General features: G+C 40.4%; 1 protein-coding gene across 1 annotated transcript; it reads left to right on the forward strand.

Annotated features, from left to right (window-relative positions):
• Positions 1-339: 339 nt before the first annotated feature.
• LOC133440853 (transmembrane protein 42-like) lies at positions 340-5,071 on the forward strand. The gene is made up of 3 exons (XM_061718181.1): positions 340-495; positions 2,469-2,615; positions 4,627-5,071. Exons 1-3 carry the CDS (start codon positions 358-360, stop codon positions 4,768-4,770), a joined length of 429 nt encoding a protein of 142 aa, XP_061574165.1. The 5' UTR covers positions 340-357; the 3' UTR covers positions 4,771-5,071.
• Positions 5,072-12,961: the final 7,890 nt, after the last annotated feature.

A 12,961-nucleotide genomic window follows, 5' to 3' on the forward strand; every position in this document is an offset into this window, starting at 1 on the left:
TTTAATTTGCCTGAAGATGATTATTTTGTACTTTTGTCTGTTTGAATGGTTGTGTTAAAAAAATAAATCAGATGTTACTCAACAGTTACTCAGTACTTTAGTAGTCTTTTTCAACAAGTACTTTTTTACTTTTACTCAAGTAATTATTTGGATAACTACTTTTTACTTCTACTTGAGTCATATTATTCTGAAGTAACAGTACTTTTACTTGAGTACAATTTTTGGCTGCTCTACCCACTTCTGCATGTTCAATAATTACGTCCCGGGTTGGTAGAGGGAGGTTTTATTGTGAAGGTGCCCCGTGTGTTTCCGGCGGCTCCAGCTGATCCACCGTGGATCACCGTGGTTGTGGTGGACATGGTTCCGGGGTCCGTGTACGCGTGTCTGGCGGGGTTCCTGGGGGCCGCGGCCTCTCTGGCGGCCAAGCTGTCTCTGGGTCCGGACCACCTGCGGGACATGTGCCAGTCCTGGCACGGAGGACCCGCCTGCGACTGGGTAACTAACTACCGCCTCCACCACAGCTCCGAGTCCCGCGGTGCGTCCGAAATGCCATACTAAAAAGTATACTTAAATTTGGCACACTTTTGAGTAAATATCAGTAGTATGCATTAATTCGGACGTACTTTTAAGAGCAGTACTCGAGCTGTAAAAAAAAAAAAAAAAATCAGTGGGGATGGTGGATTTTATCATATGGGGACAGATAATTTGTGTTGATTACAAATGATATAATATATTACAAATAATAGCACTGACCAAAACACCTGCAGAAATACTGCAGGAATGACATAGCAGCAGTTAAATGCAGCCTTCTGTAAGCTTTAAATATCCACTGGGCTTACATCAAATACATCAAAACACAACAATAAAAAACACTTTTCTGAACTTATCAATATGACTCTGTCCTTCACAGGATAAGTAAAATGGATCACTGCAAAAACTCAAAATCTTAACAAGAATATTTGTCTTATTTCTAGTTAAAATGTCTCATTTTAGTAAAAAAATCTCATTACACTTAAAACAAAACTCATCACTGGAAAAAACAACAATTTTCACCTGTTTCAAGTAGATTTTCACTAAAAATAAGTAGAAAAATCTGCCAGTGGAACAAGATTTGTTTGCTTGTATTAAGAAGATAAATCTTGTCCCACTGGCAGATTTTTACTAGTTGTTGGGGAGTTGTTACCATGGTAACATGTCACAGCAGCAGTAGCAGCTCCGCTCCGCTCTTTCCTGTTTATCCTGGCCTAAACAAGATGACATTATATAATATTATTATATACGAATATTATAATATTACGGTAATATTATATAATAATATTATTATACTTAATATTATACTTATGACATATACGTATCACTTTGCAACCAAACACCGCTGCATTGCATTGTGGGAAGTTTCTGCTCAGCTAGTGTCCATACTAATCCATACTAATAAATTTCTCCAGAATGAGTATGGATAGTACATACTATTGAGTACGTTCTAATGTTTCAGACACACTAAAAAATCTTGCATACTAATTTTGCTACTCATTAGGGTGGAAGGATGCAATTTCGGACGCAGCCCCGGTGTTCTGTCGATCCATGCTACCCGCCGAGAACTGCTACTTTGTGGCTCTGCGCATGCGCACAGTTGATTTTCAAAGTTTGATTGCCCATCTTTTCTTGCATCCCTTCAGTCCACGCTGAAAAATATTGTGATGTTAGATTTTGCCCTCTGTTCATCTACTGTTTTAAATGATTTTTGAAATGAGAAATTGAGACACTTTGTTTGTGTGCCTTTACTTTTATTTCTTATTACTTTATACTTACTATCAATCCAAAAATAGTGATTACAAAATGGATAAATTGAGGTATAAGTTTGCTGACATTCATCCTACAGTGGCAGTGAGGTGATTAGTATTGTACCTGAATGCATTAAGTGATGGGAGCATTATTTGATAGGACGTTACTGGACTATCAAATTATGCTACCCCTGAAATATTGATTTTAAAATTGATAATATGGGATGTTGAGTATTTGATCTTTCAAAATACACGACCCATGACATGAATTGCATTACACTTTGTGAACATTATACGATAAAGAGAAAAAAAACAAATCTATCACTTTATTTGATATTCATTCAGTCATTGGCCTTTATTTAACCAGGCAGGTCATTAAGAACATTCTTATTTACAATGACGGACTGGCAAGCAACAAAGACCACTTGGGGGAAAAGGAGGTGGGCTAGGGAGTAAAACAGTAAAATTGTAGCTCTACAGAGGTATAAAAAACCATTAGGTAGCATTTTTTGGCAAAGCAGCAGAAATTGGCAGAACACCGGGTAACTACCGCCTCCCCCACAGCCCCTAGTCCCGGGTTAGGGGCTCGAGGTTCGGGCTCAGGGCTGGGGATCCTGGGTAAGTGGTGCTTGTTAAAACTGTGCAGTAATGTGAGGAGTTCCCGCTGTGACAGAGCTTGTCCTGCAGCTGCACGTCCCCTTGCGGCTGCTGTGTGCAGGTGTGCTGCTCACCTGCAACACCGTCATGTGGACCTTCTTCTCCAGAGCTCTCCATCACTGCTCCTCCTCAGCCAGAGCCACCGTCACCACCACCGCCTCCACCTTCATCTGCTCGGTGAGCCTCTGCAGCCTCCCTTCTGTTGCACGGAAGCACGGGTGCTTGACATCCAACATGCACACGATTAGTGATGCACTGAAATGAAAATTTGTGGCCGAAACCAAAAATGATAATAAAGACTTGGCCGAATACCGAATAACATACCAAACATGGTTCTTCGCAGTTTTTCATTTATTTTCCCAATTTTTTCACCATTGCATAAATCACATAAATGTGCTTCAGGCATGCTTTTCAAAGAAAAAAATCTTTTACAAAATTACAATGTAGAAATATTTATTGAACATGAACAACTGAACATTTTTTAATCTCCCAGCATTTTTTAAATATTCCAGCAGACATTATGCCAACAAAGCACAATAACTTAAAATAAATAAATTAGCTAAATATTCTTTTTGGCCATCTTTGAGCTTACATTAGGCCTATAACTGACTGCTGAAAAATTGGAACATAGACCTTAAAACAAGTGCATTGTAAAAAAAGTGCAAAAGAAGTGGATAAACCCACAACAAATGAATAATTGTCCTGGGCATTGATTGCAAACAGCCATTCTTGTATCACTCTCAGCCACTTTGAAATACTTCCACACTGCTGACATGTTTGCTGCATTTAACACCGGATCCCCTCACTCCACGCTGTTTGCTGTTTGATTGCGTCATCTAAACACACCGTTATTAATTGTTTGTTTTTCTTCCCCACTTATTCCACCGAACACCGAAAGTGTTTTTTTTGCTATTTTTGGCCAAACAATTTCGGTTACTGAACATTCGGTGCATCACTACACACGAAAGTAACCTAAGTGGATCTCAGTGTTTTGCAAATACAGCCTGGACAGTAACACACAACCTTCTCATTGGGTCATTGTTATTAGACAAAAGTGAGAAAACATCAAGTTGGCAGAAGCACGTATGTGCATGTACCAGAAAAAGGCTCGTAATCCGCCTGTTCATGAGTTTTCTGGAACTAGCAAAGGTCTAATTCCCAGCAGGAGTAACCTCAAGTCGGGACTTTTATCTTTTCTCCCATGTTTTTGGAGGAATGTTGGCCACCCCCGTTGACAGCTCCTTTAGGGACCTGCCAGAGCAGCTCGGGTGGAACCAGGTCTGGGATTGGACTGGAAACTCGTATTTTTTTTAATCCATTTTTGTAGTATATTTGCTGGGGTACTTTGGATTGGTGACTGACTGATCTAGAGAGATGTAGGGTCTGGAAATGACTTTTGGACATAGTTAACGAGCTCCAACGGACGGTAGCGAGACGTACCTGCATAGCAAGTTTAACCTGCTTTGCAGGGACGTCCACATTTCCAGGTTAGCTGCACGACCACAGTTTAACCAGATTTTGACTTGAATTCTTTGGTTATGTTGTTTTTCTCAGCTTGTATTTGCCCACTGCTGTACAGAAGAGTGTTAGGGCCAGGCAGGAGACAAATAAAAATAATATTTTAGAGGAGGAAGATTTTTTTTCATTATGCACTTCGAGAAAAAAGTTGAAATGTCAAGAAAAAAGTTGAAATGTTGAGATTAATGTTGAAGTACAATTTTGAGAAAAATAGTCGAAATGTTGAGAAAAAAGTCTAAATTTCGGGAATCACACATGCAGTTGCATAACTTCAGAAACGTACCTTAACGTTCCACTCCAAGGATGTTTGTTAGTTAGTTAGTTAGTTAGTTAGTTAGTTAGTTAGTTACGGCTGCTGCTGCATAGCTGTTTCCTTTATTCACCAAATTGTATCTCAACTTTATTCGCGACATTTCGACTTTATTCACGAAATTTCGACTTTATTCTTGAAATTGTATTTCAACATTAATCTCGACATTTCGACTTTTCTCGACATTTAGACTTTTTTCTTAAAGTGCACAACAACAAAAAATCTTCCCCTCTCAAATATGTTTTCTCCTGCCTGGCCCTGATACTCTTCCGTACTACTGAGACCCACTATGATGAGATAATTTCCTTGCTTTTGTACAACGTACCGTCCACTCAGCGTCCCTCTGTGCTGCTTGTGCAGGGCGTCCTGGGGAGGCTGATCTTCGGGGAGACCCACGCTGCTCTATGGTGGGCCGGCATCGCCCTCACGCTGTGTGGTCTGCTGGTGCTTCACAGTACGACGCCGCAGACTCCTCCACAAGTGCACAGCAAAAAGGAGCAGTGACGTCTCAAGCCGGGCTCTTACTGTCGGGTTAAAAAGAAAAACCCTGGACTCAGGTGCAGAGAGCAGGGTGCAGCTTTTCCACTGGCTGGTTGTTCACTACGGCCTGTGGATGGTTACGGCACCGTAATGGACGTTTATTATCACTATTGACTCATCCTTCGATGGAAATCTTCTCGTTCCTTAGCAAATGTCACTTTTTTAAATCATTATTTTGACTGTCAGAGTTTTGCCTTTATAACAGGGAACAATATACACATGTCAAACGATATATACAGGACTGTCTCAGAAAATTTGAATATTGTGATAAAGTTCTTTATTTTGTACAATGCAATAAAAAAAAAAAAACAACAAAAATGTCATACATTCTGGATTTATTAAAAATCAACTGAAATATTGCAAGCCTTTTATTATTTTAATATTGCTGATCATGGCTTACAGTTTAAGATTAAGATTCCCAGAATATTCTAAGTTTTTTGAGATAGGATATTTGAGTTTTCTGAAGCTGTAAGCCATGATCAGCAATATTAAAATAATAAAAGGCTTGCAATATTTCAGTTGATTTGTAATGAATCCAGAATGTATGACATTTTTGTTTTTGTAATTGCATTACAGAAAATCACAATATTCTAATTTTCTGAGACAGTCCTGTATGTGCACCAGTATGTTACACTGATGGTTAAACTTTGGTATGAGAATACAGTCGAGTCTAATCTTGGTGGATCCGTAAGGTCTGCCCAAGTGCTCTACATATATATATTTATTATATATTTGCATTCTGTTTTATTACTTATTTGTACACTTTCTGCATGTTCGAAATAAAATCTTCTCATCAAATCAAATTCTAAACACTTACCATTGCTGAATTGAATGTGATTTAGTTTTTTATTTTTTCCACTTTGAATTCTTTCCATGCACTCAAAATGATTTGGGATCTTCAAAACTGTCAAAGTAACTTTTCATACGTTGATTATCACCAGTTTTCTTAATGCCTAAACAAATATTGTTGCTAACAGACATTCATGAATAAAATGACAGAAATGCATTTCATAATCCCGGCATGGTTGATTATTTCCATGACACCTGTAACAGGACAATTTATATCTGTACTAATCACCTCCACCTGAATTTAATGCAGAAAAAGACTCAGCATCTTTGCTTTAAGGTGGAACCAGAACATTAAGAGCATAAGCTTAAATGACCTTTGTTTGGGTTTTTTCTTTGGCTCCATCTGGTGGTAGTTTCAGGTATGACATCATAGTAGACTTCACCTCCAAAACCGTGAAGAGCTGGAAACGTCCCTTCATCACTGATGGGTCCAGAATGTGTCACATGATGAGGCCAAGATTATAATGTTTTATCTGAGACGACGGTTATTGTTGCTAACTGTTGTGCTGGATGCACCGTTTTTCCTTCAGAAATATCGTACTTAAACTATCCTGAAGTCAGATTTTACATTTAAAAAAAAAAAAATATTTCAGTTCCGTTCCCAAGTAGTATGTAATTTTATAATATATAAGGAACACCTCATCAACCCGATTGCCTTCACCCTTCCTGGACTGGTGAATTTTTTTAGCCCCTTTTTTTTTTTGTGAGTGAAACAATTTTTTTAACTATTTGACTCAAACCTGAATTGAATTAGATGCATATTTTTGAATGGAAAACAAATTATTATCCAGCAACTCACTTGAATACAAAATGAATAAAATATGTATCTTTCCTAAACAGAAACCTGTCCTGCTTAACTTAAAATTGTATAAATGAATATAAAACAATAGAGAGAAAGCAGAACACCCATTCTGTAATAGTGCACATTTTTAATGCAATAACAAAAGTGCAAACAGAAAGTCTGTAGAAAACTTGTAAACATGTTTGTGCCTCAAAGGCTATGACTGTAGCTACAGTTGGAGTAAAACAGAAAAAAAAAACGGTTGGCAACCCTAAGGTCAAGTAAAACCCGAGTTGTAATAACTGCTATACAGCTGGTGTTTTCGGCACATTGCCATCATGTTTAGATTTAAAATATTCTCCTGCAGCTGCAGCCATCGGCGGCTGGGGAGAGCAGAGTGAAGGAGACGGATGCCCCGGGTGGATGGGAGACACGACGCCCTGGAGGTGTCAGGACAGAATGTGCATCTGTGTTTTGGACGATAAAAATATTTTTATTGTGGCAAAAATAGTTTGAGTGGCGTCTTATTTGGACACTTGATTTGTTTGGAAAGCCAGAAAACCAGAGAATGTCTGCATTTTAATGTAAAAGGTCTGTCTAACTTTGCTCTTTGCTAAATGTATAATTGATATTTTCATACTTAGCTATAAAAGCTAAGCTTTTTATGGCACCGCACTTTCTATTTTATTTTTACCTTTTTATTTTTATCTTTATTTTTAATTTTCTTATCTTTTTATCTTTATATGTGTAGCAGGGCGAGTGCTACCGGGGCCGACCGAAGGATGGAGAGACACAGAGTTTCGTGCAGACCCTTTTATTAGACCATGAAACACCGCCAACACGTGCAGAAGCACCTTCACACAGCTTCTGAGGAGCCCTTGCTGCTGTGCAGCTATGCCTTCAGCTATGAAGGCTGGCAGAGTGGAGAGGCTAATTGGGCCCACCTGTGCCCTAATCAGCCTGAGTGGCTGCAGCTCCTCCACCCTGCCACAATATGGGTGTTTGATTTGTAAATGACCGTGTTGTGTATGAGATGGCGATGTCCATTTCCCAGAGGGAACCTCCCAAAGGGATTATTAAAGTCATCTGAATCTGAAAAATGACTCGTTATATATTTTCACAGTAAAAAATAAATCAAAAGTTTTCATTCTCTTGATTTTAAGTTTTTGTGTCATTTTTGGTCCAATGCTAATACAGTTTGTTGGAATTTAAAAGATAACTACATTCAAACGTGAGGTCGTGTTGAAAATGATGCCAAACAAGGCAAGTTGGAGCCAAAATTAAAAGTCAAAATCGGTCAGTTATAGCCAAGACCCCAGCTGATGTAAGTAGAGACTAGAAAGCACTGCTGAGCAAATCTCTTAAACTTTGTTTCTTATAAATTTCACACATCAAATGTTAAAAGTGAGGTATTTTAGTAACGCGACCGTGACCTCCGGGTGGCGGGTTCAGGGTCCGGCCCCGGTCCATAACGAGACATGAGAGCGTGAGACCGGAACACCCGGAGAAGTCTGTCTGCTAAAAACCCTGAGAGGAAAAGTGCAGCAAAGACGGATTGATGACATTTCTCTTCTGGACTCCAGTACCAGAGTCCAACTTCAACTTCAACATGCGATGATGCCGTCAAGTTCATTCTGATATTTCTGATTGGTTTAAACATTTGATGTTACGTTTTTTGTATATAATTTAAGGACAAACTTCCTGTAGACCTGAGGTCTGCTCCAACTGTCAGCTCCTTTAAATCAGGATAAAAACATTACTGTTTACTGAAGCTCCATTCTCACGCTCCACCGACCTTTTCTCGACCGGAAAAGGGTGGCATGCCTTCTCCGGTTGGGTGGAGAAGTCCTGCCTCAGGTGGAAGAGTTCAAGTATCTCGGGATCTTGTTCACGAGTGAGGGAACAATGGAGCGGGAGATTGACAGACGGATCGGTGCAGCGTCCGCAGTTATGCGGTCGATGTACTGGACCGTCGTGGTGAAGAGGGAGCTGAGTCGAAAGGCAAAGCTCTCGATTTACCGTTCAATCTACGCCCCTACCCTCACCTATGGTCATGAACTTTGGGTAGTGACCGAAAGGACAAGATCGCGGATACAAGCGGCCGAGATGAGTTTCCTCCGCAGGGTGGCTGGACGCTCCCTTAGAGATGAGTTTCCTCCGCAGGGTGGCTGGACGCTCCCTTAGAGATAGGGTGAGGAGTTCGGTCACCCGGGAGGAGCTCGGAGTCGAGCCGCTACTCCTCCACATTGAGAGGAGTCAGCTGAGGTGGCTTGGGCATCTGTACCGGATGCCTCCTGGACGCCTCCCTAGGGAGGTGTTCCAGGCATGTCCCACCGGGAGGAGACCCCGGGGAAGACCCAGGACACGCTGGAGAGACTATGTCTCTCGGCTGGCCTGGGAACGCCTCGGACTCCCCCCGGAAGAGATGGAGGAAGTGTCTGGGGTGAGGGAAGTCTGGGCATCCCTGCTGAGGCTGCTGCCCCCGCGACCCGGTAACAGATAAAGCGGGAGAAGATGAGTGAGTGAGTGAGTGTTTACTGAAGCGTACTCCTAAATTAAATACTTACCGGCTGTACTCTACTGCCCTTACTTTTTAATAACTTGTGCTTTTTATTATTTTACCTCTTTTCTTATCATTTTATTTGTTATTTAAGCATACTCTTAAATTAAATACTTATGATTTTTGAAAACCGCACAAAGTTACACTAGTGATGGATAAGCCCTGAATGCAGGCATTGTAACGTAGAATTGTCAAATTGGTTTAATTCACCGTACGAATTGTTAATTTACTTTTGTAATACTGTATTTGACCCGGTCTTTGTACGTTTTGACCGTATAGAAACGTAATTCTTGCCATTGTAAGAATGAGATGTACCTGCTGTACTCTACTGCCCTTACTTTTTAACAACTTGTGCTTTTTATTATTTTACCTCTTTTCTTATCATTTTATTTTTTACTTACTCTTTAATTATGTCTTGCCGCTTTTGATGTTGATGTAAAGCACTTTGAATTACCTTGTGTTGAATTGTGCTATAAAAATAAACTTGCCTTAAGGGTTTCTAAGATTTGCAATCATCTATTGTTGTTGATGTTTGACGGGAATCCGGTTTGTATTCATGAAACAAACACAAAAACTATTGCTGTTGTTGAGAAAGAGACTGAAATGACCCACTTCTCAACCCAGGAGAGGGAAAAGCAGCAGTTTCTGGATGCTTGTTTTCTTTGTTAAAAACACCAGCAAACCAATTAGATCACAGGTTACTGATGAAGTGGCGCCGTCATCCATTCCTCATGATACAAAACACCAAGACTACTAAAATAACATTTTATTGTGTAATTTTTCCTTTGTTAAGAACAGTAGTTTAAAAAAAAGTACAGATGGGAAAAAATATATATATAAACGTAAAAATACAAAGAAGAACAGAAGCCAAACAAGGAGGCGGTTTGTTAAACGGTTGGTCCTGCTGCTCCCAGCAGCTCCACCGGTTCAGAGTTAATCACCACCAGGTCCTGCACACGTACACGGTCCCTTGGTACGATGTCATAAAAGTGACTACTTGGTTATGGTCGGGGGAATGAGACATCACAAACTACACTAACGGAGGAGGATAAGGCACTGGGTGAGTTGAAGAGCCAGGTGTTGGTGTCGTCCTGGAGAAAGCTGACGGAACATATGGCACTTTTCCACCAGCACCTACTCAGTCTGACTCGCCTCCACTCGGTTTGGTTCTTTTCCACTAGGGGTCTAACGTGCCGAGTAGATACTTTTTCTGTAACTATTCTGCTGAGGTTCTAAGTGGCTGAGTCGGCTGTATCTGACATCATCACACTACAGGCCACCCATTGGTCGGGGGGTTGGAGTCAGACGTCTGAGTCAGGAGGAGGAAATCAGAGAAAGAGACTCTGACGGCTTCTTGTTCATTCTTTTCGAAGACCAATGGCATTGTTTTAAATTTATATCAAATGCCACAGAAAAAGCTGCAGATATATCAACTCATCCATGTTCTCCGTCTTTAGCGCCTTTACTTCTTCGTTTGTGTCACACAATCAAATACGTCGCAGCAGCTTCGCTCCAACCTCCTACTTCTCATCTGCGTATTGAAAATGAGGGCAAGGCGAGTCGAGTCGGGATGAGTAGGTATTAGTGGAAAAGTGCCAATAGTGGCACTTTTCTACTAGTACCTACTTGGCTCTACTCAACTCTGCCTGGTTTCTTTTCCATAACAATTCAGCACCTGGAGCAGAAGTAGGTTGGAGTGAAGCTGCTGTGACGTATTTTTTATTGTGTGATCCAAACGAGGAAGACAACAACACTAAAGATGTAGAACCTGGAGGAGATGATAGATGTGCTGCTGGGTCTGTAACTTGTGTTTGATATCAAGTTAAAAAATGAGAGTGAGAGAAGCTTCAAGTGGCGACGCTTTTTAATTTTTTTTGTTTGTTTGTCGCTGCGCTGCTGAAAAGTCAGTTGGAGCCGTGAGCAGCTATGAAGAGACAGAGCTCCTGGTAGATCTGGTCGTTCCTTATCGCCCGTCTAGATCCCTTTTTAATTCTCTCCTCAGCACCAGGTTTATGAACAGGGCTGCACATAATTATTTTGGTCTGGTGCTCAGAGGAGCCCCTGGATATGTGACTTGGGCCTCCAAAAACGCGGTGACCCGTCTCGCCGGATCGATAAAAGAGGGATGCAGGAATAAGTTATAGGCAAAACGATATTTATTCACGTATAAAGATGAATTAACAAATTATGGTGCGTGTTAGTCTGTAGAGTCAGTATAAGTAAGTTACAGTTTTTATCGGCCAGATTGGGATGCTCATGGCATATTTTGCACCTAGGGTTGCCAACTTTCAGAAATAGAAATAAAGGACGCCCCGATTTCAGCAACGCAGGAGCCAAAAAAAGCCCCAAAACTTCTAAACTGCATAGAAATGTGTTAATTTTATATGAAAAAACAAAATGCTTTGATTTAAAGTTTAAAGTGCTTTAATAGCATTGAACTTGCATGACTGTACAGACAGCCAACCATATAGCAGCTGAAATAGCCTCCTATGCTCTGTATGTCCACATCAGCCAAGGTGTAGAATATTGCTTCAGGTGAAGAATATGGTGTAAAAGTTAACTTATTTCAATAATTCAACTAGAATATGGTGTAAAAGTTAATTTATTTCAATAATTCAACTAGAATATGGTGTAAAAGTTAACTTATTTCAATAATTCAACTAGAATATGGTGTAAAAGTTAACTTATTTCAATAATTCAACTAGAATATGGTGTAAAAGTTAACTTATTTCAATAATTAATCTAGAATTTGGTGTAAAAGTTAATTTATTTCAATAATTCAACTAGAATATGGTGTAAAAGTTAACTTATTTCAATAATTCAACTAGAATATGGTGTAAAAGTTAACTTATTTCAATAATTCAACTAGAATATGGTGTAAAAGTTAACTTATTTCAATAATTCAACTAGAATATGGTGTAAAAGTTAATTTATTTCAATAATTCAACTAGCATATGGTGTTAAAGTTAATCTATTTCAATAATTCAACTTAAAAGGTGAAACTAATATATTACCTAGTCTTATTACATGCAAAGCAAGATATGTTGAACCTTTATTTGTTATAATTTTGATGATGGAATTGTTTATTGATTTCATAAAATATTCTCTAATGTATTTTTTATTTGGGGTTTTCATAAACTGTGAGCCATAATCAGAGAGCAGCGTCTTGCTGGCGCAGGAAACTGCTGCACGCAGTGACGGACACTGGCTGATTTATGGTTCCGCTTTGCACCAACGCAGAGCTTACGGGGTAGGATACGCGGGAGAGCAAACGTACGGTGCGCGTCGCCGCGTAACATCATGCAGCCACTTCTCGGCGAACACACGTTTTCTGTTCGATTCGGGTAGTGGTTCAGTTTGGCATCTCTTTGTAGTTGGTGGTGGTGGAACGCCAAAATAATTACTTAATGGCGCTTGCTTCTTGGACATTTGGACGAGACGTGTCGGGGTTTGTTCAGTAAAGCTGATCCTTACCTCTCTTCCTCCCCACCCACCGCCGCAACGAGCATGGAGGGGGAGTAAGGACGCGCTGTGATTGGCCAGTACCAACTTTGAGTGGCAGTTCTGGGGAAAAGCTCTCGCAATAGATTTTTTAATATTAGTATTTTGGTCTGGCCACAACCAATAATATGAGCCCCAGCTGTTGGTACGCAAAAGCGCTTCGCAGCACAAGATTGACAGCGCACTGTGGATTTTGACGGCGCATGCGCTCTGGCGGCCCAATTATGTGCAGCCTTGTTTATGACAATTTGCACCTCAGAGTTGGATCATGAAACAGACTTTTGCTGCCATTGCTGGTTGAATAAAATGAACAAGAATCCGTCAGAGTCTCTTTCTCTGATTTCCTCCTCCTGACTCAGACGTCTGACTCCAACCCCCAATCTTTTGGAAAAGAACCAAACCGAGTGGAAGCGAGTCAGGGTGAGTAGGTACTAGTGGAAAAGCGCCACTAGAGCCGCCATGTC

This window comes from Cololabis saira, chromosome 3, assembly GCF_033807715.1.
Source record: "Cololabis saira isolate AMF1-May2022 chromosome 3, fColSai1.1, whole genome shotgun sequence".
Taxonomy (NCBI): domain Eukaryota; kingdom Metazoa; phylum Chordata; class Actinopteri; order Beloniformes; family Belonidae; genus Cololabis; species Cololabis saira.